The 27,699-nt window shown below is 44.8% G+C and overlaps 2 protein-coding genes across 3 annotated transcripts in view; one reads left to right on the plus strand and one right to left on the minus strand.

Moving 5' to 3' along the window:
- Positions 1 to 27,699, plus strand: part of lsn (vacuolar-sorting protein SNF8) — a 292,203-nt gene that overhangs the window by 64,380 nt on the left and 200,124 nt on the right. The window lies entirely within an intron of this gene.
- LOC139764698 (uncharacterized) lies at positions 485 to 27,014 on the minus strand. The gene is made up of 8 exons (XM_071691586.1): positions 26,415 to 27,014; positions 7,840 to 7,973; positions 7,558 to 7,695; positions 7,171 to 7,270; positions 6,671 to 6,765; positions 6,293 to 6,470; positions 5,409 to 5,621; positions 485 to 2,336 (listed from the first exon to the last, which is right to left on the minus strand). The coding sequence occupies exons 1-8, from the start codon at positions 26,476 to 26,478 to the stop codon at positions 1,225 to 1,227; spliced, it is 2,034 nt and encodes a 677-aa protein (XP_071547687.1). The 5' UTR covers positions 26,479 to 27,014; the 3' UTR covers positions 485 to 1,224.

Here is a 27,699-nt window from a genome sequence, read left to right on the forward strand (position 1 = left end):
ATATATATATATATATATATATATATATATATATATATATATATATATATAATATATATATATATTTTCTTTCTTTTTAATTCGCCATTTCCTGCATCAGTGAGGTAGCGCTAAGAACAGAAGACTGAGCCTTAGAGGGAATATCATCACTTGGCCCCTTTCTCTGTTACTTCTTTTGGAAAATTTAAAAAGTATATATATATATATATATATATATATATATATATATATATATATATATATATATATATATATATATTATCCCTTAGGATAGGGGAGAAGAATACTTCCCACATATTCCCTGCATGTCATCAAAGGTGACTAAAAGGGGAGGGAGCGCGGGGCTGGAAATCCTCCCCTCCCGTTTATAATTTTCCAAAAGAAGGAATGGAGAGGTGGGCCAAGCGAGGATATTCCCTCTAAGGCTCACTTCTCTGTTCTTAGCGCTACCTCACTAATGCGGTATAAGGTGAATATGTATGAAATATATATATATATATATATATATATCTTTTTCTTTCAAACTATTCGCCATTTCCTGCATTACCTGCGTCAGTGAGGTAGCGCCAGGAAACAGAAGAACAGCCCATCCACACACACACATATATATTCACTTGCATTTATAGAGTTGCATTCACATTGTTTCTTTATAAAAGAATAATAGGTACTGCACTGCAAACCTAATGCTGTTGTCATAAGACATTTCTGTATTTCACTGTTTTAAGAAGACTTTACTGTTGGCTGCATATGATAGAGATAGGGGGTACTAATAGCTCTACATTTACAGTATAGCATATGTGTATAACACAGAAGCTCCCTTCAGTTCATAATACCGTGTATTATGCTGGAGAGTACAGTACTTTTATCTGGCTATCATGCATCAGAAATCTTCCACAATGACTGTTTTACCATCAGTATTTTGTTGAAGGACATCATAAGTAAAGTATCTCTGAAACATATTTAAACATAATATTTTGTATATGGTTTCAAAGTTTTTTTAGTGCCAGACTTTACTTTTATTGCTATGAAATATATTTCGTCCATTATTTATGGTACAGTTCTGTTGTATCATTAACAAAACAAAAAAGGATACTGTATCTTCAAATGCATCATCATAAGATTACATTAATAACACGATAGGCATCTTGAATTTTTACTGTAAAAAAGTAGTTAGCAGCAGTTTGGATCCTTTAGAGATTCATCCTCCAATTAATCATGACTGGTTCAAACAATTGTACCAGTGAGGCCATCTACACATACCTCTGTAGATACTGGAATGTCTGGTTGTAAACTTGACTCTGTTGGAATGTTACGTGGTACATCATACCTTTCCATGGGGTCATTGGCAGGGGGCCGTGGAGTGTCATATCTTTCCATAGGATCTGTAGGAGTGCCAAGCCTTGAATAACCTGGACCAAGATTTTCTGAAGATAGGCATATGGAACTAGCAGGAAGTAGACCATTTTGACCTATACGAGAATAATGAGAACCCTGACCAGCAGAAGGTGCTTGTGATTGAATAAGAGTTGTGTCATCTTTATTGCTCTGAGGTGGATTTGGTAATGGAAGCTTTGGAAAAGTTTTTGGGGTTTCTTTAATTTGTAATGTAGGTAGAGCATCACTGGAAGGGCTTTTTTTGGGGATCATGTAACCCTCACAGTCTTCTAAGATGTTTGTGTACGTTGGAGTTTCAGGAGTTGTGGCCTCCTCTATTTTCTCCATTTTTCCAAAATCATCCTTCTTTTCTTTAATTTCCTCATATACATGGTCAGTACTGTACAAAGAATCTGGACGTGAAAAATTGATACCTTTGCGATCAAGAGCATCATCAGGATTATAAGAAGGATTATCTACTAATGTAGTCAAGTGAGGTGAACCTCCACTTATTGTTGTGCTGTTGCTGGCAGAGCGAGAACGGCCAACAGGGAGAGTGGATACTGTTGATAATGTTGTTCTTGATGATGTTGATGATCTGATACTGGAGTTTGGCATCATGATGTAACCATCATTAGCTGATCCTGAAACACTCATATCCAGATATTGATTATAGTGATCCAAGTCAACATATTGAAGTGGAAGTTTCTTTCTTGGTTCTACAGTCATAACTGAAGTAGTTGTAAAGTCAGTTGAGGGCAGTGTCTTATGAGGAATATCCATACTGCTGTGAGGAGATATTTGGAGGATCTTGCGAGTCTCCTCAGAATTTGCACTCATTCGACGATACAGGCATGTGAAAAGCATGATGACAGTAATGAAGAGGATGCCAGAGATGAGTACAAGACCAATCACCAGGAGATTCACTGATTCATCTTCAGGGGCCACTAATGGTATTCCTTCTGAAATATCAAGATATTGTTAGACTATTTACAAACACACACGCAAAGACACAAAGTATAATAAATAAAGATAATAAAAAAAGATTTTGAGTGATCGGGGCCTGAACATGCAGGAGGGTGAAAGGCGGGCAAGGAATAGAGTGAATTGGATCGATGTGGTATACCGGGGTCGACGTGCTGTCAATGGATTGAATCAGGGCATGTGAAGCGTCTGGGGTAGACCATGGAAAGTTCTGTGGGGCCTGGATGTGGAAAGGGAGCTGTGGTTTCGGGCATTATTGCATGACTGCTAGAGACTGAGTGTGAACGAATGGGGCCTTTGTTGTCTTTTCCTAGCGCTACCTTGCACACATGAGGGGGGAGGGGGATGTTATTCCATGTGTGGCGAGGTGGCGATGGAAGTGAATAAAGGCAGACAGTGTGAATTGTATGCATGTGTATAAATGTATGTGTCTGTATGTGTATATATATGTGTACATTGAGATATATGGGTATGTATATTTGCGTGTGTGGACGTGTATGTATATACATGTGTATGGGGGTGGGTTGGGCCATTTCTTTCGTCTGTTTCCTTGTGCTACCTCGCAAACGCGGGAGACAGCGACAAAGCAAAATAGATAAATAAATATATATATATATATATATATATATATATATATATATATATATATATATATATATATATATATATATATATATATATATTTTTTTTTTTTTTTATACTTTGTCGCTGTCTCCCGCGTATATATATATATATATATATACAAGGCAAGGCAGCAGGTTTGGATGGTATTGCAGTGGAATTTATTAAAAAAGGGGGTGACTGTATTGTTGACTGGTTGGTAAGGTTATTTAATGTATGTATGACTCATGGTGAGGTGCCTGAGGATTGGCGGAATGCGTGCATAGTGCCATTGTACAAAGGCAAAGGGGATAAGAGTGAGTGCTCAAATTACAGAGGTATAAGTTTGTTGAGTATTCCTGGTAAATTATATGGGAGGGTATTGATTGAGAGGGTGAAGGCATGTACAGAGCATCAGATTGGGGAAGAGCAGTGTGGTTTCAGAAGTGGTAGAGGATGTGTGGATCAGGTGTTTGCTTTGAAGAATGTATGTGAGAAATACTTAGAAAAGCAAATGGATTTGTATGTAGCATTTATGGATCTGGAGAAGGCATATGATAGAGTTGATAGAGATGCTCTGTGGAAGGTATTAAGAATATATGGTGTGGGAGGAAAGTTGTTAGAAGCAGTGAAAAGTTTTTATCGAGGATGTAAGGCATGTGTACGTGTAGGAAGAGAGGAAAGTGATTGGTTCTCAGTGAATGTAGGTTTGCGGCAGGGGTGTGTGATGTCTCCATGGTTGTTTAATTTGTTTATGGATGGGGTTGTTAGGGAGGTAAATGCAAGAGTTTTGGAAAGAGGGGCAAGTATGAAGTCTGTTGGGGATGAGAGAGCTTGGGAAGTGAGTCAGTTGTTGTTCGCTGATGATACAGCACTGGTGGCTGATTCATGTGAGAAACTGCAGAAGCTGGTGACTGAGTTTGGAAAAGTGTGTGGAAGAAGAAAGTTAAGAGTAAATGTGAATAAGAGCAAGGTTATTAGGTACAGTAGGGTTGAGGGTCAAGTCAATTGGGAGGTGAGTTTGAATGGAGAAAAACTGGAGGAAGTGAAGTGTTTTAGATATCTGGGAGTGGATCTGGCAGCGGATGGAACCATGGAAGCGGAAGTGGATCATAGGGTGGGGGAGGGGGCGAAAATCCTGGGGACCTTGAAGAATGTGTGGAAGTCGAGAACATTATCTCGGAAAGCAAAAATGGGTATGTTTGAAGGAATAGTGGTTCCAACAATGTTGTATGGTTGCGAGGCGTGGGCTATGGATAGAGTTGTGGGCAGGAGGATGGATGTGCTGGAAATGAGATGTTTAAGGACAATGTGTGGTGTGAGGTGGTTTGATCGAGTGAGTAACGTAAGGGTAAGAGAGATGTGTGGAAATAAAAAGAGCGTGGTTGAGAAAGCAGAAGAGGGTGTTTTGAAGTGGTTTGGGCACATGGAGAGAATGAGTGAGGAAAGATTGACCAAGAGGATATATGTGTCGGAGGTGGAGGGAACGAGGAGAAGAGGGAGACCAAATTGGAGGTGGAAAGATGGAGTGAAAAGGATTTTGTGTGATCGGGGCCTGAACATGCAGGAGGGTGAAAGGAGGGCAAGGAATAGAGTGAATTGGAGCGATGTGGTATACAGGGGTTGACGTGCTGTCAGTGGATTGAATCAAGGCATGTGAAGCGTCCGGGGTAAACCATGGAAAGCTGTGTAGGTATGTATATTTGCGTGTGTGGACGTGTGTATGTACATGTGTATGGGGAGGGTTGGGCCATTTCTTTCGTCTGTTTCCTTGCGCTACCTCGCAAACGCGGGAGACAGCGACAAAGTATAAAAAAAAAAAAAAAAAAAAAATATATATATATATATATATATATATATATATATATATATATATATATATATATATATATATTATCCCTGGGGATAGGGGATTAAGAATACTTCCCACGTATTCCCTGCGTGTCGTAGAAGGCGACTAAAAGGGGAGGGAGCGGGGGGCTGGAAATCCTCCCCTCTCGTTTTCTTTTTTTTTTTTTTTTTTCCAAAAGAAGGAACAGAGGGGGCCAGGTGAGGATATTCCAAAAAAGGCCCAGTCCTCTGTTCTTAACGCTACCTCGCCAACGCGGGAAATGGCAAATAGTTTAAAAGAAAGAAAGAAAAGAAATATATATATATATATATTTTCTTTCTGTTTCCCCTTTTAGAAAGTTAAAATACAAGGAGGGGAGGGTTTCTAGCATCAGGAATAGATGAAGAAAGGCCACATTTGACCACATCCATTTTCTGGGTGGCTGCTCCACATGCCCAGGTTAAGTTCATCGACAGCTTGTCACATCTTGCATACCATATCATTCCAGTTCACTATATATATTTATATATCATACATTAATGAAATAAAAGAAGTTAAGCTTTACACTTGATTAGTGGTAATAGCATAGATGCAATGAATTTTATACTAAGATACCTACCATGACTGTGACTTGAAGGATTTTCATGATCAATAATATGCAGATGCAAGAGGGGACCATGAAACTCTTGTTCGTCATTCACCTGAACCACACATCGCCAGTTCCCCTCATCCTTATGTTGCACCTCATGGACTCGTAAGGCACAGCTCCCTTCACTGAGGTCACCCTCTAGTTTGTAATCCTCAGAATACTTGAAGGACTCATTGGAATGTTCTGCATCAGGAAAAGAGATCAATTATTAACATTGACTGATACACTATTTGGGTAACAAGAGAATACATATCTCCTATAGTTCTATATGGAGAGGCTTGGGGTAGACCCCCCTTTTAAATTTCTATAATGGGAGGATGCAGCAGCATCTTAATTAAGTAATATGATCACTGGAGTTTGTCATCATTTCCACACTTTTAATAAGAAAAATAGTGCCTAGTTTCATACACGGTTTTGTAGATCTATTGATAAATGTGCATGGAATTCTACATTGTACTATTTGTTTTCATGGAACAAGCTGGGATCTGTAAATGCATACAGTATAGATAAGTTTAAAATACATATTATGGAGCCTCTCAGTTGCTGAACTCCTTACCCATTTTACACATTTAGGTAATCACACACACACACACACACACATGCACACACTCTTTCTTATTCTCTCTCTCTCTCTCTCTCTCTCTCTCTCTCTCTCTCTCTCTCTCTCTCTCTCTCTCTCTCTCTCTCTCTCTCTCTCTCTCTCTCTCTCCCTAATAAACCCAGTGTAGTTATAGAGAGAAATAGTATTATCCTTAAGCAAGACCTGTGATGGGGGTTATGTGTTAGCCCAGCTTTTTAGCAAGATCTAATCTTTGGTGCTTTTAGGTAGGCAGGTACTGTTCTGTGAATTTTACCTTGTGATACATTAAAGACAGCTCCATCAGGCATGATCCAAGAGCATGTGGAGATTGGCTTGTTAATTTGGCACTTGAGAATGGTAGATTCTCTTACAGGAGTATTTTGAATGTAGTCTTCATCATTAGATTCAAATTCCACGCTGTTTCTTGAGGTTTCATCCCCATGAGAGCCAGACTGCCAATAAAATGTGGAGTTAATTGTACGAGCACATGATAGATAGATTGTCAGTAGTTCCATAATTTTTGCATAATACTTTGATGAGGACATTTTGAAAAGAATTTTAAGTATCTCAGAGAACAAAAGCATATTTTAAAGCAACATTGATGCTCAGGAAATTATCAGTATCTTTAAAGGTAAAGTCCACCTCAGTGTACCTTAGGTCCTTCATGTGAATCATTCTCCCGGCGACCCTGTCGAGGAGTTGAGTGCAGATCATCTGCAGGAGGCTTCCATGTGACACTCTCAGACTCTGTAGATAAAATTCTTGGGCATAGTAACTTCTTACTAAGGTTATAGTCTCTTTTTTCTTATTGTATTATTGTTTCTATCCTTGAATGAACAGTGGATCATAGGCAACTTAGGTTCACCTATATACTGTGCATGTAACGTGCAGCAGGTGAAGAAATTCTTTTAACGAAATGTGGTATTTTTGGATGATAATACATTAAAAGAGTTCAATCAGAAAGAGTTTAATCAGATTTTATAACCTTGCAAGAAAAAACTCAATTTTGCTTAGTCCTTAAATGGAGTGCACATAATAGCAATTGTAATATCCATTTTGACAGTAATCAGTTAAGTCAGTTTGCACAATAGTCAAGGCTATTTATGAAATGAATCAATAATTTGTTTTAGTCATAAAACACATGATACTCACTTGTGATAACCCTGAGAAAAGCAGGGCTGGTCATGAGGAACTTTGAAGAGTGAAATTTTAGAGCCTGGCACAACCACTGTCCTTCCTGAATCTTTCGGACCTGTTGAAAAAGGTTAAAGATTTAGACACACTTAGTGATTTAAGAGCACTGTATTAACATTGATATGGGTAATTTATTTAGGACTGCTGATGTGCATTTGCATCTCTAACATTCTTTAGTATTTTCTCTTTATTTTGATATCTTACTGAAGATGGACTGAAAATGAATGTTTGATATCAGCATAGTCTCATTAACCTTTGTTGGATAATAAACATAATTACTTGAAAATATGTATTTAAGAATGTCAGTGGACTTATGGTAGTAAAATATGTTTAAGAAGACTGCACCTTGTTGATTCTGATTGAACAATCCCGGTGATGAGCTGGACTAAAATCCTTCACTAACACAGGAGACACACGTTCATTAAAGAAGTCCAGACCCTCTTCCAGGAAGTACCAGCGACACACATGAGCATAACTTGCAAGCTACAGAGAGGAGTGCAATGCCAAGTGTTATATATATTCTGGAACATGTAAAGAGCATATTTGGTAAGAATTATTTTGCATATAGCAGTGTAATACATAAGTTTATCTTTGTGAATGACCAATACACTAAAGAAATATACTTACTACACACTTCAGGACGACCCGCTCGCCTTGTGGCACAGTTACATTTGAGGGTTGCGTGACGAACTCTGAGGCAGGAGATGGTGATCGTTGTATTTGTGCTATCACCAGCAAGGGATTCCATAGAACAGTGCACACTGTTGATGATAGAACATTCTCCATTATGATACAAATACAATAGTATCTAATTTGCGATTTCCTTTTAATGGAAAATTCATTATTTTCACTAAAACAGACTCACAATGTCATTGAAACACTGTGGCAGTTGATACAAGAAAATGGAAATGCTATCTGTCAGCAAGCTTTGAATGCTCTGCAACTGATGGTAGTATAGATGTAATATATATTGACTGAATGAAATTATGAACCCGTCTCTAGAAACTGTGAACCCTTATCTCAAAGCAGAGATTATGAAATAATTTCGTACGAGATGCCATTCACAGATTACATGGATTATTCCCAGTGCCCAATAACACTACCCATGTTGACTGTGTAGATACCCTTGTTGATGTGAGGCTTGATTTAGACTGCTGCTGGGTCCTTTGCTGTTGTTTTACCTCAGGTAACACTATACCCCAAAGACCATACTTACAAACCCACATGAAGTTGTTGCACCACATTAATCTCTATTCCATTTTTTCCCTATGTTTTTATGTATTTACCATCTTACTAGTGTGTCGCTTGTTTTTTCCCATGTATATATGATCATACCATCATAGATGTGTAGGAACATGTATGTACAGTACTAGATGGATTTTTGGTATCATGTGTCACACCATAAACATGTTTTTCATCTCTTGTTTTAACAAAGCTTCATGTACCCGACTTACATGCTTCTTCCCAGATATGCATTCCAACATACATATTCGTCCAACCATACATATTTCTCAACGTGTATACACATGGCCTGTGCCTGGGGGGTACTTGGGGTACATCGTACCCGAGCCTGGGGGTCCAAAAGGGGGCCCGGGAATTTATGTTCGTACATATTTATTCATATTTAACATGGAGTGAGTATAGGAGGATAAGGCCCCAGATGCAGAAATTTAACAGAGCGCTTGATTCCATCCCTCTCTCATCTTCCATATCCTTTTTGGCCATATAGCCCAGGGCATAAAACCGTATTGGATAAAAACAGGATATGTGAAGGGAAGGGGACCTGAAAGAAACAATGTACCCTTTGATAAAATTCCTCTGAGACCCTGTGTATGCATTGCAAGAAACTCATGGACTACCATACATATCTGTAAACATGCATGCCATATTAAGTACTTGTGTCCCCCCATTTTATACAGTCATCCCTGACCATGAATGATCGAACCATGCATTTTTCTGGCCATGTCTGTGCTTCTCATACATTAGGCTACCGAACTAGTGAGTCTTAAATACATAAATCCACCCAACCATAAAAGTCCCCCTTCTCCCACAAGGAAAAGAATAGTCTTCTACTCAGGCAGAGGTGGGTTGACTCTGCTGACTTATCATTTCCCATGGCGACACTATGATATAAGCTTCAAGAATATCCACAGTATGTGTGTAAGAGAGAGAGAGAGAGAGAGAGAGAGAGAGAGAGAGAGAGAGAGAGAGAGAGAGAGAGAGATTGTTTTGTTAATTTGCAGAAAACCAGAATCATGAATGTGGCATCCAGCGCATGTCTTGTGACTCATCTTGAAGTAGGATTTAATCTTGCTCGCTCTTGCCACTTCAGAATGTTGTTTTACTGGTGGTAAGGATGTGTTTTGTAGACTTTAATGTTTCTATCCGCGTTTAGTGGTTTCAGGACCAGTTTTCCACTGGTGAGTAATGTGTTGTCGTTGGGAATGTTGGTGTTACGGAGTTGGGATCACGCACTGCCATCGGCATTCATGTTGCGTATGTGTAGCAATTGTTTGTACTTTTTGTTCCTCCTGCTTGAGTACTGTAACGTCGACAGAGGCATGATTTTATAGTTGCACAAATAAAGCTCATAGCATAATGCAGGTGGTGGTCTTAGAAGCAAGTATGCTAATGTATGTTGTGGATAATCGCGTATGACCAAAACAGTGCGGCTGAAGGTTGCTCCGCCGGGTTAGTCATGCCAGGCTTACGGGAGGCTCAGGTGAGTAATACCCGGCCAATGTCAGGTCTTCCGGTAGCTCGGCTGCTTCACCTGTAATGTTGTCAAGCCCCAGTGCAAGATTATCAACACGTCTCGGAGTGTTGTTGAAACCAAAGTTCCAAGATCACATCAACCTCATTTGTTTTCATTGGTCGTCGGCTGTGTTGGACTTGGAGGTATCCAGGGGAATTAAGTCCTTTGTTCATCTTGTGACCAAAGGTCAGAGGAAGGGTATCCGCTGCACACGACCACCGCCTGATGCTGAACTTGTCATGGAGTCTTGAAGGAATTTCCCCTCGCTTTTCAAAAGGGAAGTCTTGTGGATGCCGAGAAGGAGAGAAAGTGTAGTTACCTTAGTTACCACTATGTCGATGATTATAGCGGAAAGTACTGGCATTTAAGATGCTGAAATCACATGATTTACTGTATTATTATTTTTATCCATTATAAGCACTCTTCCTTCTTCAGCTAATTAGAAATGTTGGAAATTCATTAACATCGGGACTTCATTCGTTCTTAGATCAGCACGGTAGGAGTTTGAAAGCTGGCCACTTCCAACTGTTAATACTCCATATTTTAGTGATTTTGGTGCATTTGTCCTAATTTCAATGAGGGGGGAAAATACAAGGAACTTGGAGGTACAGGGGTAGTGCCTAAGGTTTGGTGAAAATTGTTCTTGTGAACGCGGGTGGTTGAGATATCATAAAAGAGGAAAGACCGAGAAATCTGACAAGAGTTGAACACTGCTGAGAGTACTTAAGCTTCAGCGTCTATAGATAATGAGAACTGCAAGCCCGCCATCAAAATGAGCCGCGCTCCAGATTTTGTGTCGTCTGTACCAAGGGAAAATATAGTCAGAAACCAGGTTGAGTGTCTATACCCTTTCTGAGTACTGCGGCCATGGTTTAATTCTGTTCCTAGTGCAACTGCGTTTGTTAGGCACTATTCTCGTTTGAGTGTCTTGATTCCAGTTAGGGCGGTGGTGCCGCTTTCACTCCTGAGGTCACTTCGCACCCGAGATAATTGAAAAAAAAAAATCATGCACAGGTCCTTACTGCCTTTAATCATCGGCAGTGCCCCACAGTTCGGCTTCCAGGAAAGAACTCGTCCATGTTGAAGTCAGTCAGTGGAGGATGTTAAAAGGTTACCGCCTTGCGCAACACAGCACGCTTCGTTGTCACATGATGGGAGTTCTCGCGTAAGGGTTCGTTTATAATGTTGGCACTGTCATGCATTGATTGAAATACTGATTTGTTTATTGCTCTCCGAAGAAAGGGGGCTTCTTAGTCACTGGGCCGCTTACTGTAATTGTTTCCCAGGATGACTGGATACGTGCTTCCTTAGTAAGCGCTGTGTTGTGCTCCTGAGGGATTTCTCTCTCTCTCTCTCTCTCTCTCTCTCTCTCTCTCTCTCTCTCTCTCTCTCTCTCTCTCTCTCTCTCTCTCTCCCTCAAACACATGAAAAGAGACATACCATAACTCTTCCCAGGAAGAAATTCGCAGGGGTTGGCCGTGTCTCAAGGATCTTACATAGAGAGTCATTGCTCTAATCTCCTTTTTAGCCTTGTGAAAGGACGACGAATTCTGACACCATCCCACCCGGCAGAGGCAGTGTATGTGTGTATCTGTTTAGTTTGTTGTTCATATTATAATTGTTATTATTTTTTAGTATTATCTACAGTCACTACAGAGGTTATATCGAATTTGGTTCTGCACTTATGTTGTATATGTGCTGCTGGAGAAGTTGATCTTCAGGGCTTATGTGATTCAACTTTTTTTTTTTTTTTTTTTGTATCTTGGCATTTGGTAAGTAATTGGTAAGTAATTTAATAATGATGGTAGAGACTCCCAATACTGGTTATGTATTTCGTTAGTCCGTTTGCCGTGGCTAGACTTAAACATTTTAGCCCCGAGATCAGGTTCAGCACAGGCCAAAGACAAGTTTCTTAGTTCAAGTCCCGACACCACTGGGTGGCGAGAGGATGTGCTGTTAATATAACTTGTGCTCTTGTTCTTTTCTATGTGTGGTTTACAGACTGTGTTTTGTCAGGGAGCATGACGTGGTGATCCTCACCCAAATTGGTTTCTATGTATTTCGGTCGCTAGGGATTATCCCCGCCAGGAAGAACCGTACATGGTTTTTCTAAGAGAGGTTGCAAGGATGATGACGCCTTTTGTGTGTGTGTGTGTGTGTGGTATAGAATATTGTTTCGGTTAGTTCCGGCAGCGCTTGCAGACAACGTTGCAACGCAGTGTATTGAAAATTACCCAACTGGTTGCTGTTAATCATTATAAACGTGTGCTTCTTACTGTTCATTTACTTATTAAAATGATTTAGACCACAAAAAATACTGATTCTTTTTTACATAACTACCAGCCTTCGTGAGTCTGTAAAGAGTTAGACACAAAAATTACCGTGTAATTTTGCGTTCTTTTTACCTGGAAGGAGGATTGGCCTTGAGTAAGGAGTGGGCTCAGATCTGTAGCTGGACCACACGTTGATGTGTGGGTACCGGACTGTCTTGTACGAAAGCATATATATATATATATATATATATATATATATATATATATATATATATATATATATATACATATTGTAGAAGAAGGTCGTAACCAACATATGAAGTTGGACAAAACTTACAGCTGTAGGTTATGGAGGCCAAGGTCTTTTTCCATTTTGATCAATGTTGCCAGCTTGGGATTTTGTCTGCTTGTAAATGGTCCTGCTTGAAAGGTACGCTACACTGAGGAAAGACTCCCCAGCATCTGCAGATAATGGAAGACATGATTCTTGTGTTAGATAAGCGTTGCGAGAGGTGGATTTCCTTGGTGAATCATGGCGTCCCAAACATCTTACCGTGTTGCTACACTTCCTGTTTGGTACGTGGTCTTCAACCTCAGACACTCGTCTGTAAGGCGAATCATTTTACCGTAATAAACTTGGCGAAGGCATTTACGTAGTAATGAGGTAATTTGAGTCTGGTAAGCGAGATTTAATACAGATTTTGATAAACTTTGGAATATGGTTGACGAGCCATTAGCTAAAAACTGGATCACGGATTCACATGTATGAGATCTTTTGAGATACAGATAGAGCCATTCGTTAGCTCTAACACACGTATCAAGATAGAAAACTGTAAATGTGCACCCGGGGTCATGTACTCTTGACTACATACATGTTTTATTCCCAGTTACGTTTTCATCGAATATTGATTCTTGGACATATATTTTAGGCAATATGTATCGTTGCTTCTGGCGGGTACACTCGAACCAAAAAAAATAGTTTCCTTTTGAACTAAAGCCACAGACGCTAGCAGACCGCATTCGATTCTTCTTAGCCTATCAGTGACCTCCTCCGTGCCCAGAGAACAAGTGCTCTGTTGTTTGAGTGTAATGGAAAGCTTTGGTGGTGGTGAGTAGGCGGCTTTGGAGCCGAGAGACAAGGACAGCACTCATCACACAAGGCTGTATTACCCCTGGTCTCCAGATATGGAAATGTGTGCCGAGACATTTTCACTATTTTCATTTTGTTTCTCGGTCATTATTTAGATCGGGGGGGGGGGGGGGTCGTTGATGCTGAAGACTCGTATGAGAATGTGTAGGTTCGGTACGGCTCACTGCGGGCTTCCCCTGTTACAGTAACCTATCATGGGTTTACCCCGTTGAGTAGCCTAGGTGTTGTTGGCAAGGGTCTAGTGTTGCTGGCAAGGTGGAGTTTTCCCCCGTCTTTACATCTGCCACTGGTGGTGATGATGTTGGGGTGGGTCGTATGTTTTACTGGGTTTTCCTTCCTGGTGTAACACTCTTGAGGTCAAAGGTCTGTACATTGTGGCCTGTCCTAGAAATTTGCTTTTCCTCTAAACATTTTTGATTTAGAAATTTATCACAAGTTGTGGCAGATTTTTAAAACCATCTGAACGTTTTTTTTTTTTTAATGGATGTTCAAATGTGAAAGTTATTTTTCGTTCGTATGATATGGTATGAATATTGGGCTGTTTGCGGATATCCGAGACCTTGCACGAGGATGTGTTTACAGTAAACTAGTCCATTTCCTCTCCTTGTTTACCCGCCTCTCTCGTGACACTAAGGAGTCATTTCCTGGTTCTGGTAGACCGCTCCACTTTGACATTAGAACTCAACGGTAACCTCATCATACATTTTAACAGCAAAATCATCTTCTTGGAATTGATTCTACCATCCTTTGCTGCAGGGAAAATATTCGTTCGTTTCTCAGGTTATGGAACGTGTTGCTCGCTTGGAGTGGCTTGATCATCATACCATGACACAAGTTTTATGAATGGCAGCCAATTTTTCTCTTGAGATGAATGACTTAAGAAAAAAAGGAAAAAGATTTGATAGTATTGTAACCATTGGAGTGATGTTGACTGGTTTTATTATCAAGTTTTATGAATGGCAGCCAATTTTTCTCTGAGATGAATGATTTAAAAAAAAAGAAAAAAGATTTGATAGTATTCTAACCATTGGAGTGATATTGACTGGTTTTATTTAGTATTTGGAGGTATCTGGCCCGCGCGTAGCCCTGTATTGTAGGACATGATGGAGTTTGATCCTGTAACCCATACAAAAACGCTGGTGGGGTGTGGGGGATGGAATCTCGATGTGATGAAACAAAAGCTAATTATTTTGGCGGTGTGGCGACCTATTGATCTCGTAAGAGCTTATTGTTTTGGCGTTGTGGCGACCCTATTGATCCCGTGGTCTGCCCTGAGCCGTCTGTTTTTGGCCGCCCCTCTTGTCTCCCGGCGAGAATTTCCGCCCCGGAAGTTGACTAAACTGGGATGGAGCCAAACTGCTTTTTTTTTGTGTGTGTGTGATGCACTTGTCACACCCTTCTTCCTTGCTCGCTGTTTATAGGGCGTCATATCACATGATTTTGTCAACAATCGCTGGGTTTGTAAAGTACGTCAGGAATCGCTGACATGGACAGTAAAATTGTGTGTTACCTCATCGCTTCCCAATCCAGACATGTCTGTTCAGTGAGAAGGACTCTGGGCCACTCCGGTCATAGTATATACGTTTGATACAAGCTGTAGAACCTCCAGTACTGGCAGATCTACGTGTTATTATTACGACAATGCTATTCAACGTTTATGTATCGCTTTTTGGGCATTAACGCATTTATTGATAACGTTCGTGCTCAGCAACCTTATATATATGAAGGTTACCGAGCAGCCAGGCCGGAGTAGCGAGATGGCCTACGTAAAGGAGGGCGTCTTTCATGGCGGTATGTAAGTGTCATGGTAGTATGATGTGTTGATCCTGCCCACCACAGGAAGACGCCACTTCACAATGTGTTGCATTTAGACAAGTGTATGGCTTGTGTTTCATGGTCAGTAAACTTCACAGTAAGTGTTAGAAAAGCTCGTCACAGTTCCCCCAAGTCACTGAAGAATAATGTTTTGAAATGAAGCTGATCGTATTATTATTATTATTATTCACTGTTGAGACATTAAAGCTTTGGTGTGTGTGTGTGTGTATGTGGGTATTTTGTGATATATATTTGGGTTGTGTGTTACTTATCCTGCCATCACTACCATAAGTAGTTCAATGGCATTTTGTGCACGCCAAACCTGCTATCAACAGAACATTTCAGTATGACGGAATGATCGTCCGGTAAGCAATGTTAAACATTCAACTCATTCATTCCGTTTTCTTTGGACAGCCTTGAACACTTTAGGAGACGAATCATCGTAACGATACTTAAGGCTGTCGTATACTTACTTGGAAAGTATAAGTAACTCATTAGCATCAAATAATTGTAATTCGTGTTATATGGATTTTATGCTGTAGTACATCATAATTAAAAAGCGAATATTTAAACTCGGATTTTAACATTCCCTCACGAACGGAAGTACGAACAGCGGACATAAGACACGCAAGGTGTCGCTGCCAGAGCGACGGTCAGGGTGACTTTTTTCCCCAGGATGGTCGATGCACATCAGATGACTGAATGAAATCGCGGGTACTTCTACCAGCAGTGATTAACTTAAGGTTTGATTGTATGGTGCGCGTATCGTTGCGCATCCCTTAACTTGAAGTATATATTTTTTTTTATATAATTTCATGCCTTTTTAAGACTCAGCCATCACGAACCCAGTCCCCGTCCTAAGGAAAGAAAAGGTGGGCTTGGCGGGAGTATTGACGTAGGATGCAGTAGTCTGCCACGCCCTGTACGTCATAACGGCCAGGTTGTGGACGTCCCAGAGCGAACAGTGTCGATGTTTTAATAGTAATATTATTATTTTATTACATTAATTGACATATTGATAGAATATCTGTTCTGAATACTTGCTGTTGAAGGATCGGGACATTCTTTGTCCTCTTCCAAGATGAGTGAGGAAAGATTGACCAAGAGGATATATGTGTCGGAGGTGGAGGGAACAAGGAGAAGAGGGAGACCAAATTGGAGGTGGAAAGATGGAGTGAAAAAGATTTTGTGTGATCGGGGCCTGAACATGCAGGAGGGTGAAAGGAGGGCAAGGAATAGAGTGAATTGGATCGATGTGGTATACCGGGGTTGACGTGCTGTCAGTGGATTGAAGCAGGGCATGTGAAGCGTCTGGGGTAAACCATGGAAAGCTGTGTAGGTATGTATATTTGCGTGTGTGGACGTATGTATATACATGTGTATGGGGGGGGGGGGGGTTGGGCCATTTCTTTCGTCTGTTTCCTTGCGCTACCTCGCAAACGCGGGAGACAGCGACAAAGTATAATAAAAAAAATAAATTATATATATATATATATATATATATATATATATATATATATATATATATATATATATATATATATATTGTCGTGTTATGTGGTGACTTAAGGCGAATATTTCATGTCACAAATCTTTGGGGTGAATGTATTTTGTGATGTATATTTGTGTTGCATGTTACCTATCCTGCCTTTGATTACCATAAGCAGTTCATAGACATGCAATGTGTGTGTGTGTGTATTTATTGTGTGTGTTCTTACCACAGCTCATTAATACGATTGGCCATCAGTCATTAGCAACAGTTGACCCTGCCATCATTATACGAAATATCAACTTGCCACTGATGAAACATTTGACTTATATCTGCTAGAGTCGCCTGGAAAGCTACACAGGAATTGACTACAAATTACTGACGTCTGGCGTACTGGTTTACCCCTTACCGCCTGGCCATGTAGAGAAATGTGTCCTTGTTACATTTTTCTAATGATAATCCGGGGAACCAGTAGAGAGGTCGATATAGTTCGCATGATATCTTTCAGTGTTATATTTTCCAGGAGAGTAGTTGGCGTGTACCATGAGTGTACGTTATAACGTAACCATCGAACCCTGATTTTCGGGAACTGTTACTAAACACCAGGGGTAGTTAAGATAGCCAATTTCGTGGTAGATAAGATAACCAATTTCTTTTCTAGTACTGTAATGATACATTATTAACCTGTTAGTGAGGGACACGTTAGGTACCTGGTATCTTGGAGGTACGATGGTTTTATCTTGGTGTTGTGTGTGTGTCTGTGTGTGTGTGGTGCTGTTGTCGTCTGCTTGGAACCTGGTCGCTCCCACAGAGATTAAAGCCACCACTTTGCTCTCTCTCTCTCTCTCTCTCTCTCTCTCTCTCTCTCTCTCTCTCTCTCTCTCTCTCTCTCTCTACTTTCCCTGCACTAAATTCATCGACTTATTACTCACTCCACTGCGGGCGTGAGTGCCACTTAGGATTTATTCATAAAATATATGTAAATCATTTATTTGTGTGTGTGTGCATGTGTGTGTGTGTGTGTGTGTGTGTGTGTGTGTGTGTGTGTGTGTGTGTGTTGGAATGTTTGTTGTGATGGCGTGGCTCTCCCGGGGGTCAGGGGTTAGTTACGGGGTGAGGAGGAGGAGGAGGAGGATCACGCCCACGGTCGCCCACTGGGGGCGGGCGGAGTGCTGGCTGGCCAGTCATGGGGCCAGGGTGTGGGGAAACCTTATACCAGGCTGGTTGTGGGAGGCGGGGAAGAGTGAGTGGACCGGACTCGCGTCGGTCTACGTAAACCACTATTCCCAGACTCGCGTCGGTCTACGTAAACCACTATTCCCAGACTCGCGTCGGTCTACGTAAACCACTATTCCCAGACTCGCGTCGGTCTACGTAAACCCCCACAGCGTCAAGTCAGACCTGCGGAATGTTGTTGTGATTGCTTGCTGAGCCATTCCCATGTTGTAGGTTAAGGGGTAGATCTGATGGGACGAACTGAGCCACTCCCATGTTGTAGGTTAAGGGGCAGATCTTCTGATGGGACGAACTGAGCCACTCCCATGTTGTAGGTTAAGGGGCAGATCTTCTGATGGGACGAACTGATGTTCGTTCGTCCACTTACGGTGGAAGACACACGACTCCTTGCTAACGAACGACGGTGTACGATGCTTGAGTACGACGATACGACCCTTGTGCACGATGATACGACCCTTGTGTACGACGGTACGACCTTTGAGCACGATGATACGACCCTTATGTACGATGATAGATCCTTGAGCACGACGGTACGACCCTTGTGCACGATGATACGACCCTTGTGCACGACGGTACGACCTTTGAGCACGATGGTACGACCCTTGTGCACGATGATACGACCCTTGAGCACGACGGTGCGATCCTTGTGCACGATGATACGACCCTTGAGCACGACGGTGCGATCCTTGTGCACGATGATACGACCCTTGTGCACGACGGTACGACCTTTGAGCACGATGGTACGACCCTTGTGCACGATGATACGACCCTTGAGCACGACGGTACGACCTTTGAGCACGACGGTGCGATCCTTGTGCACGATGATACGACCCTTGAGCACGAAGGTGCGACCTTTGAGCACGACGGCAGGACCCTTGAGCACGATGGTCATAGTGGATGCAGGTGGGTGTACGGGGTCATAGTGGATGCAGGTGGGTGTACGGGGTCATAGTGGATGCAGGTGGGTGTGCGGGGTCATAGTGGATGCAGGTGGGTGTACGGGGTCACAGTGGATGCAGGTGGGTGTACGGGGTCATAGTGGATGCAGGTGGGTGTACGGGGTCACAGTGGATGCAGGTGGGTGTGCGGGGTCATAGTGGATGCAGGTGGGTGTGCGGGGTCATAGTGGATGCAGGTGGGTGTGCGGGGTCATAGTGGATGCAGGTGGGTGTACGGGGTCATAGTGGATGCAGGTGGGTGTACGGGGTCATAGTGGATGCAGGTGGGTGTGCGGGGTCATAGTGGATGCAGGTGGGTGTACGGGGTCACAGTGGATGCAGGTGGGTGTACGGGGTCATAGTGGATGCAGGTGGGTGTACGGGGTCACAGTGGATGCAGGTGGGTGTGCGGGGTCATAGTGGATGCAGGTGGGTGTGCGGGGTCATAGTGGATGCAGGTGGGTGTGCGGGGTCACAGTGGATGCAGGTGGGTGTGCGGGGTCACAGTGGATGCAGGTGGGTGTGCGGGGTCATAGTGGATGCAGGTGGGTGTGCGGGGTCATAGTGGATGCAGGTGGGTGTGCGGGGTCACAGTGGATGCAGGTGGGTGTGCGGGGTCATAGTGGATGCAGGTGGGTGTACGGGGTCATAGTGGATGCAGGTGGGTGTACGGGGTCACAGTGGATGCAGGTGGGTGTGCGGGGTCACAGTGGATGCAGGTGGGTGTGCGGGGTCACAGTGGATGCAGGTGGGTGTGCGGGGTCACAGTGGATGCAGGTGGGTGTGCGGGGTCACAGTGGATGCAGGTGGGTGTGCGGGGTCATAGTGGATGCAGGTGGGTGTGCGGGGTCATAGTGGATGCAGGTGGGTGTGCGGGGTCATAGTGGATGCAGGTGGGTGTGCGGGGTCACAGTGGATGCAGGTGGGTGTAGCGGGGTCACAGTGGATGCAGGTGGGTGTGCGGGGTCACAGTGGATGCAGGTGGGTGTGCGGGGTCATAGTGGATGCAGGTGGGTGTGCGGGGTCATAGTGGATGCAGGGTGGGTGTGCGGGGGTCATAGTGGATGCAGGTGGGTGTGCGGGGTCACAGTGGATGCAGGTGGGTGTGCGGGGTCACAGTGGATGCAGGTGGGTGTGCGGGGTCATAGTGGATGCAGGTGGGTGTGCGGGGTCATAGTGGATGCAGGTGGGTGTGCGGGGTCATAGTGGATGCAGGTGGGTGTGCGGGGTCATAGTGGATGCAGGTGGGTGTACGGGGTCACAGTGGATGCAGGTGGGTGTACGGGGTCACAGTGGATGCAGGTGGGTGTCGGGGTGGATGCAGGTGGGTGTACGGGGTCATAGTGGATGCAGGTGGGTGTACGGGGTCATAGTGGATGCAGGTGGGTGTGCGGGGTCATAGTGGATGCAGGTGGGTGTACGGGGTCACAGTGGATGCAGGTGGGTGTACGGGGTCATAGTGGATGCAGGTGGGTGTACGGGGTCACAGTGGATGCAGGTGGGTGTGCGGGGTCATAGTGGATGCAGGTGGGTGTGCGGGGTCATAGTGGATGCAGGTGGGTGTGCGGGGTCACAGTGGATGCAGGTGGGTGTGCGGGGTCACAGTGGATGCAGGTGGGTGTGCGGGGTCATAGTGGATGCAGGTGGGTGTGCGGGGTCATAGTGGATGCAGGTGGGTGTGCGGGGTCATAGTGGATGCAGGTGGGTGTGCGGGGTCATAGTGGATGCAGGTGGGTGTACGGGGTCATAGTGGATGCAGGTGGGTGTACGGGGTCACAGTGGATGCAGGTGGGTGTGCGGGGTCACAGTGGATGCAGGTGGGTGTGCGGGGTCACAGTGGATGCAGGTGGGTGTGCGGGGTCATAGTGGATGCAGGTGGGTGTGCGGGGTCATAGTGGATGCAGGTGGGTGTGCGGGGTCATAGTGGATGCAGGTGGGTGTACGGGGTCACAGTGGATGCAGGTGGGTGTGCGGGGTCACAGTGGATGCAGGTGGGTGTGCGGGGTCACAGTGGATGCAGGTGGGTGTGCGGGGTCATAGTGGATGCAGGTGGGTGTGCGGGGTCATAGTGGATGCAGGTGGGTGTGCGGGGTCATAGTGGATGCAGGTGGGTGTACGGGGTCACAGTGGATGCAGGTGGGTGTGCGGGGTCACAGTGGATGCAGGTGGGTGTGCGGGGTCACAGTGGATGCAGGTGGGTGTGCGGGGTCATAGTGGATGCAGGTGGGTGTGCGGGGTCATAGTGGATGCAGGTGGGTGTGCGGGGGTCATAGTGGATGCAGGTGGGTGTGCGGGGTCATAGTGGATGCAGGTGGGTGTGCGGGGTCACAGTGGATGCAGGTGGGTGTGCGGGGTCATAAGTGGATGCAGGTGGGTGTGCGGGGTCATAGTGGATGCAGGTGGGTGTGCGGGGTCATAGTGGATGCAGGTGGGTGTGCGGGGTCATAGTGGATGCAGGTGGGTGTGCGGGGTCATAGTGGCTGCAGGTGGGTGTGCGGGGTCATAGTGGATGCAGGTGGGTGTGCGGGGTCATAGTGGATGCAGGTGGGTGTGCGGGGTCATAGTGGATGCAGGTGGGTGTGCGGGGTCATAGTGGATGCAGGTGGGTGTGCGGGGTCACAGTGGATGCAGGTGGGTGTGCGGGGTCATAGTGGATGCAGGTGGGTGTGCGGGGTCATAGTGGCTGCAGGTGGGTGTCCGGGGTCATAGTGGATGCAGGTGGGTGTGCGGGGTCATAGTGGATGCAGGTGGGTGTGCGGGGTCATAGTGGATGCAGGTGGGTGTGCGGGGTCATAGTGGATGCAGGTGGGTGTGCGGGGTCACAGTGGATGCAGGTGGGTGTGCGGGGTCATAGTGGATGCAGGTGGGTGTGCGGGGTCATAGTGGCTGCAGGTGGGTGTCCGGGGTCATAGTGGATGCAGGTGGGTGTGCGGGGTCATAGTGGATGCAGGTGGGTGTGCGGGGTCATAGTGGATGCAGGTGGGTGTGCAGGGTCATAGTGGATGCAGGTGGGTGTGCGGGGTCATAGTGGATGCAGGTGGGTGTGCGGGGTCATAGTGGATGCAGGTGGGTGTACGGGGTCATAGTGGATGCAGGTGGGTGTGCGGGGTCATAGTGGATGCAGGTGGGTGTGCGGGGTCATAGTGGATGCAGGTGGGTGTGCGGGGTCACAGTGGATGCAGGTGGGTGTGCGGGGTCATAGTGGATGCAGGTGGGTGTGCGGGGTCACAGTGGATGCAGGTGGGTGTGCGCAGTGGGCCATGGGAAACTGTAGTGGGCATCTCTTAAGGGGGGGAGGAGTCCTTTGCAGTCGATTAAATAACTAACCCCGCCATGTCATAAGGTCGGTATACACCAACACTTGATTCTGTGCAGTGAGCTTTACGGGAGATTGTAGATGAGGCAGCGAAGGTCTGAGCCCATCAGCAGTTTGGCAGAAATTGGGTTTGTTTACACCGGCTGAGCCGGCCATTCAGTGGTGGTGTTCCCCCTCGCCGACACACACACACACACACACACACACACAGGCGCGCGCATGATGGCACCGGTTGGTCAGTTCAATCTCTCTCTCTCTCTCTCTCTCTCTCTCTCTCTCTCTCTCTCTCTCTCTCTCTCTCTCTCTCTCTCTCCTGAGACAGTCAGGAGCTGGCTGGGAGGACGCCAGAGATGTTGTGATCCTACACTTGATCCTGCGAGCTGTTTGCGCGGGTCTGGTGTAGAGACGGTTTGCTTTCGATCCGCTTTTCTGTATGACGTCATGCGTGGGATACGTTCTCGTGCCCGGTCGGGCTAGTGAACGTGTCCCTCTTGTGTCCTGCATCACACAATGACCAGGTTATTGTGTGGTAGACAGTGATAGGATCCAAAATGCCTGATCACTCTAAGATATAAAGCTAATGGTAAACAAGAACAGGAAAAAATAACATTAGTTCAAGTGGCGAATTTTGAATGGGGCTACGTTATGGTTGGGCCAAGCCAGCATCCTGGCCACACCTCAAAAGCTCCCAGAAACCGCCACCACAGCGGCCAAACTCACTCTGTGGGACCCTGTTACGAACTCCCGTCTCCCTCACTCACCAGTCAACCCGCCACCGTCACCCACACTTGTGGAAAATAGAATAAAACATTTGAAATTGTTGGAAACGACTGATGAATCTCGTCACATACACGTTTGTTATCGTTTGATATTTTGACAGCATTTTGCAAGTATCTCTGGGTAGATGGTGCGGCCATGTACTTTAGAACATTAATAACATTCGTCTGTGGTATACTTCCCGGATGTTTTGTTCGCAAGACGGGCGTTCACAAGGTATCTGGGTGTTTATTTAATGAAGGTTCTGACGTCATCTGTCGCTTTACCCACGGGCACATGCAAGACACCGCCAGACGATTTTTTTTCCTGCCGTCCCGGGATTGGTCAGTTCGTTGGTGACGTAACGGGTTCTGCGCAGTGAGTCCTTTGATTGGCCGGCTCAGGGATGATGTAGGAAGAATTTTTTTTCGTTTTCTAGATTGCTCCATATTGAGAGGTAAAGGCTTGTACATTAGCAAAAGAAACTGAACCTGTTGCTGGCCTTGAACGGTGACGTCAGTACGTGGAAGAGGAGGAACTGCAGTGCTATTGGCTAGTTAGAGGCTGACGTCACCAGCATGTTAAAGAGAGAGTTGTTCGTCGCGAAAACCAACATGTATACCTGGTGATCTCAGTGTTCGCGGAACTCGTTGTAGAGAGATTTTGATCCTAGGAATAATAGTCATTTGGCTCTGTATATTTAACACTTAATTGTTTAGCGGTTCTTGCTACTATTACTGTTATCAAGCAGTAGTGGCAAGCGGTGGTTGTATTGGTGGTAGTAATGTTCGTAGTAGTAGTAGTAGTTGCAAGTGGTAGCAGTAATGATAGTAGTAGTGGTAGTAGTAATGGTGGTGTTGGTAGTGGTAGTAGTAGTAGCAAGTGGTGGTGGTGGTAGTAGTAGTCGAAATAGTAGTAGTAAGTGGTGGTGGTGGCAGCTAGTGGTTGTGATAATAATGGTAGTAGTAGTAGTAGTAGTAGTAGTAAGCGGTTATGATAGTAATTTATCATTAAATCATGTATCTTTATTACTTTATCTTCTAAGTGGACGGGCCTGGTGGACCAGGGCCAGGCTGGACCTGGTCCACCAGGCACGCCGTAGTAACTACATGATGCACGAGGATAATCTCACCAGCTGCTTGTATTTCCTCAGTGTCAGCTGGCTCTGTTCCCAGTGTCAGCTGGCTCTGTTCCTATAGTGTCAGCTGGCTCTGTTCCCATAGTGTCAACTGACTTTGTTCCCATAGTGTCAGCTGGCTCTGTTTCCAGTGTCAGCTGGCTTTGTTCCAATAGTGTCAACTGACTTTGTTCCCATAGTGTCAGCTGGCTCTGTTCCCATAGTGTCGACTGGCTTTCCTATCTCAGTGTCAAAGGGGGTGGAGAGAGAGAGAGAGAGAGAGAGAGAGAGAGAGAGAGAGAGAGAGAGAGAGAGAGAGAGAGAGAGAGAGAGAGAGAGAGTGGGGGCAGACAGCTGGAGCGCTGCCAAGATGGTGTTCTATTGTGCTGATACTTGACATCATTTCGTATAAGTTCTTTTCATATATATATATACACCAGGAATGATATGTACTCGCATTTAAGTCAGTCTTTTGTATTAAATGTATAATTGTTAATTATGAAAAGACTTGACGTAAACTGTCAATGGTTTTGTGTGGACTTCATCATACGGTGTTACAAAATGAGAAATTTAATTGCATTTACCAGACTGCCTTTGTGTTTGACCAGTCGACGTTCCACATCCCTGTCCTCTGGTATCTTCCTCGTATTTCTTATATATTATGTATATATAATGTATGTATTATGTATTTCTTATGTATATATAATGTATTTACGTATGTATATATTATGTATTTCTTATGTATGTATAATGTATTTATGTATGTATGTATTATGTATTTCTTATGGACGTGTCGTCCTTCATGACGATCCTTTCCTGTAGCTCAGCTGAGACTGGGTTCGAACAGTGCTTCGAACAGAGACCGGCTTCAAACAGTGCTTTGAGTAGAGACTAGTTTGGAAGAGAGACTGGCTTCAAACAGTGCTTCGAGCAGAGACTAGCTTCGAACAGGGATTAGCTGTTACTGAAGGTCGTAGCGAAGATGAAGTTACGCGTTTTGCGCATTTATTGCCTCATTGTCACAGCTGTGTGTGAGGATGCTTTGATTGTACTTAATTAAGAGGAATTTGTGTAAATTGTTTTATCAGTTAACGAACAAGCAGAGCAGGACGGTACTGTACGGTACAGCGAAATAATCACGTCAGAGGATAGGCCATCAGGGTCGTACGTGGGTCGTACCGTCATGCTCAGGGGTTCACACTGTCGTGGTCAGTGGTCGTACCGTCATGTTCAGGGGTTCACACTGTCGTGGTCAGTGGTCGTACCGTCATGTTCAGGGGTTCACGCTGTCGTAGTCAGTGGTCGTACCGTCATGTTCAGGGGTTCACACTGTCGTGGTCAGTGGTCGTACCGTCATGCTCAGGGGTTCACACTGTCGTGGTCAGTGGTCGTACCGTCATGCTCAGGGGTTCACACTGTCGTGGTCAGTGGTCGTACCGTCATGCTCAGGGGTTCACACTGTCGTGGTCAGTGGTCTTACCGTCATGTTCAGGGGTTCACACTGTCGTGGTCAGTGGTCGTACCGTCATGTTCAGGGGTTCACACTGTCGTAGTCAGTGGTCGTACCGTCATGTTCAGGGGTTCACACTGTCGTGGTCAGTGGTCGTACCGTCATGCTCAGGGGTTCACACTGTCGTGGTCAGTGGTCGTACCGTCATGCTCAGGGGTTCACACTGTTGTGGTCAGTGGTCGTACCGTCATGTTCAGGGGTTCACACTGTCGTGGTCAGTGGTCGTACCGTCATGTTCAGGGGTTCACACTGTCGTGGTCAGTGGTCGTACCGTCATGTTCAGGGGTTCAGACTGTCGTGGTCAGTGGTCGTACCGTGGAGGTGAGGGAGGTCAGGAGACCCCGTGTGTGTGTTGTGGTCTGGGCAGGGTAGGTCGTCATAGATATTTGGGTGGTGGTGGTCGTGACGTGCAGCCACGGGCATGGCCAAGTTATGTAACCCACAAACTTGATGCGCTCACCCGTTTTCTATATTGAGATAGATAGATGTAGATATTACAGAAGACGATTGGTTGTGAAATACAAAATATTTATGGGGTAAGCTTACTTTGTGATTTCTTAGATCCGCTAGGCAACACACACACACACACACACACACACACACACACACACACACACACACACACACACACACACACACACACACGTGACCTCTGACCCCCTCCCCCTTTACATAGGTCGAAGTGAATTATTGGAAGACAACTGCAGCGTAATATATATATATATATATATATATATATATATATATATATATATATATATATATATATATATATATATAGAGAGAGAGAGAGAGAGAGAGAGAGAGAGAGAGAGAGAGAGATTAAATATAATTATTGAACACTGACCAGCGATGGTGAAGTGCAGCAGAAGGTATGATGGGCGGGTCATCTTGGGCTCCATGGTAGACATCCTCCTTGAGGTTAAACCTTGTACTTTCGGGCGTTACTTTTGTACTGTTGCTGTGTCCTAGCGCCACACCACCCACACGGGACCAGTCACATAGCTCTCTGGCAATACTGATAAATACTTAGTTACGTATGTCTTAGCACCACTGGATTGGCAGAGGTAGGTCGTAATCTTTCAATTTGCTTAATTTTTAGTATGTAAGTCTGAGCCATTTATATCTACGGCTCAGCCTATTTATTTTGAACGTATATAGCACTGTAGTACGAGTTTGTTCAAGTTCATTTAGTATTAAATCATTAATTTACATTCCTGAAATTTCTTGCGAGCATGAATGATTTTCGAAGAGTACGTTATTTGTGTCTCTCTTGGTACGACAGCTTTACGCACGCACAGCTGACGTCAGAGTATCAACAAGTTTGTAATCCCACGTGTTGTTGTTGGACTCAAGTCACTCTCACGTCACGTCGCTGGCCACGGCGATACGTCCGCTCAGTTCGGCGTCCACCTCTGGACTGCGGAGGCCGGGCTCGCTCCGCGTTCATGTAAGGTCCTAGAGCGCAACGAGTCTTCCTTCTTGGCTAGAATGCCGGCTGTACGATACTGTTCGTTCGCACAGCTGAAGGAGTTTTTCTCCTTTCATCTGACATAAGCACTCGAGTCGTTATATTTTTTATCCTCGTTGGTATCAAAATACTTTTTGTATTTCGATTTCCCGGTGTGTTCGGGGGAAAACAGTACCTGGGAAATAAAATTGAATGATGAGAAAATGCCTTGATGTCCGAATATATGCAAAACGTGAGCGAAAAGTTCTGGGTTGTGAGACTTTCCAATCCCAGAGATGACTCAGCCGGGCGGGCGGCCGGGCGGGCGGCGGGGTTCCTGGAATTTCCTGTGTCTCACTCACTCCCGCGCTCCCCCGTGCCCCAGGGATGGACATGTGACGTCACGACCCGTAGCTTGAGCTGACTGGATATGGCTGTGGTTCACTGGAACCATCGTGATCACCTCTTCCAGGTTCCAGGGTGCAAGTGGAGTGCATCCTCCAGGTCGCTTCCTGTGGGAGAAAACGGAAGTTAGTCTACGAGTATGTTGAACTGCGCTGTTTATTGTTTACCATTGAGGTGGTCTGCTGTATGTTTGTTTACATGACGCGATCGCTGGCTTGCAGGTTATTGTCCCTACCAGTTATTTACCTATTTGGTTATTTAGGAAAAAAAAGTAGGA

Source organism: Panulirus ornatus, chromosome 50 (assembly GCF_036320965.1).
Source record: "Panulirus ornatus isolate Po-2019 chromosome 50, ASM3632096v1, whole genome shotgun sequence".
Classification (NCBI taxonomy): domain Eukaryota; kingdom Metazoa; phylum Arthropoda; class Malacostraca; order Decapoda; family Palinuridae; genus Panulirus; species Panulirus ornatus.

Excerpts from the sequence above, each read along its gene's own strand:
- LOC139764698 (XM_071691586.1), bottom strand. The coding sequence starts at position 26,478 with ATGTCTACCATGGAGCCCAAGATGACCCGCCCATCATACCTTCTGCTG. Across the intron at positions 7,271-7,557 it reads GTTCAATCAGAATCAACAAG|GTCCGAAAGATTCAGGAAGG; the intron begins GTGCAGTCTTCT and ends CTTTTTCAACAG. Across the intron at positions 6,766-7,170 it reads TTTTCTCAGGGTTATCACAA|AGTCTGAGAGTGTCACATGG; the intron begins GTGAGTATCATG and ends TTTTATCTACAG.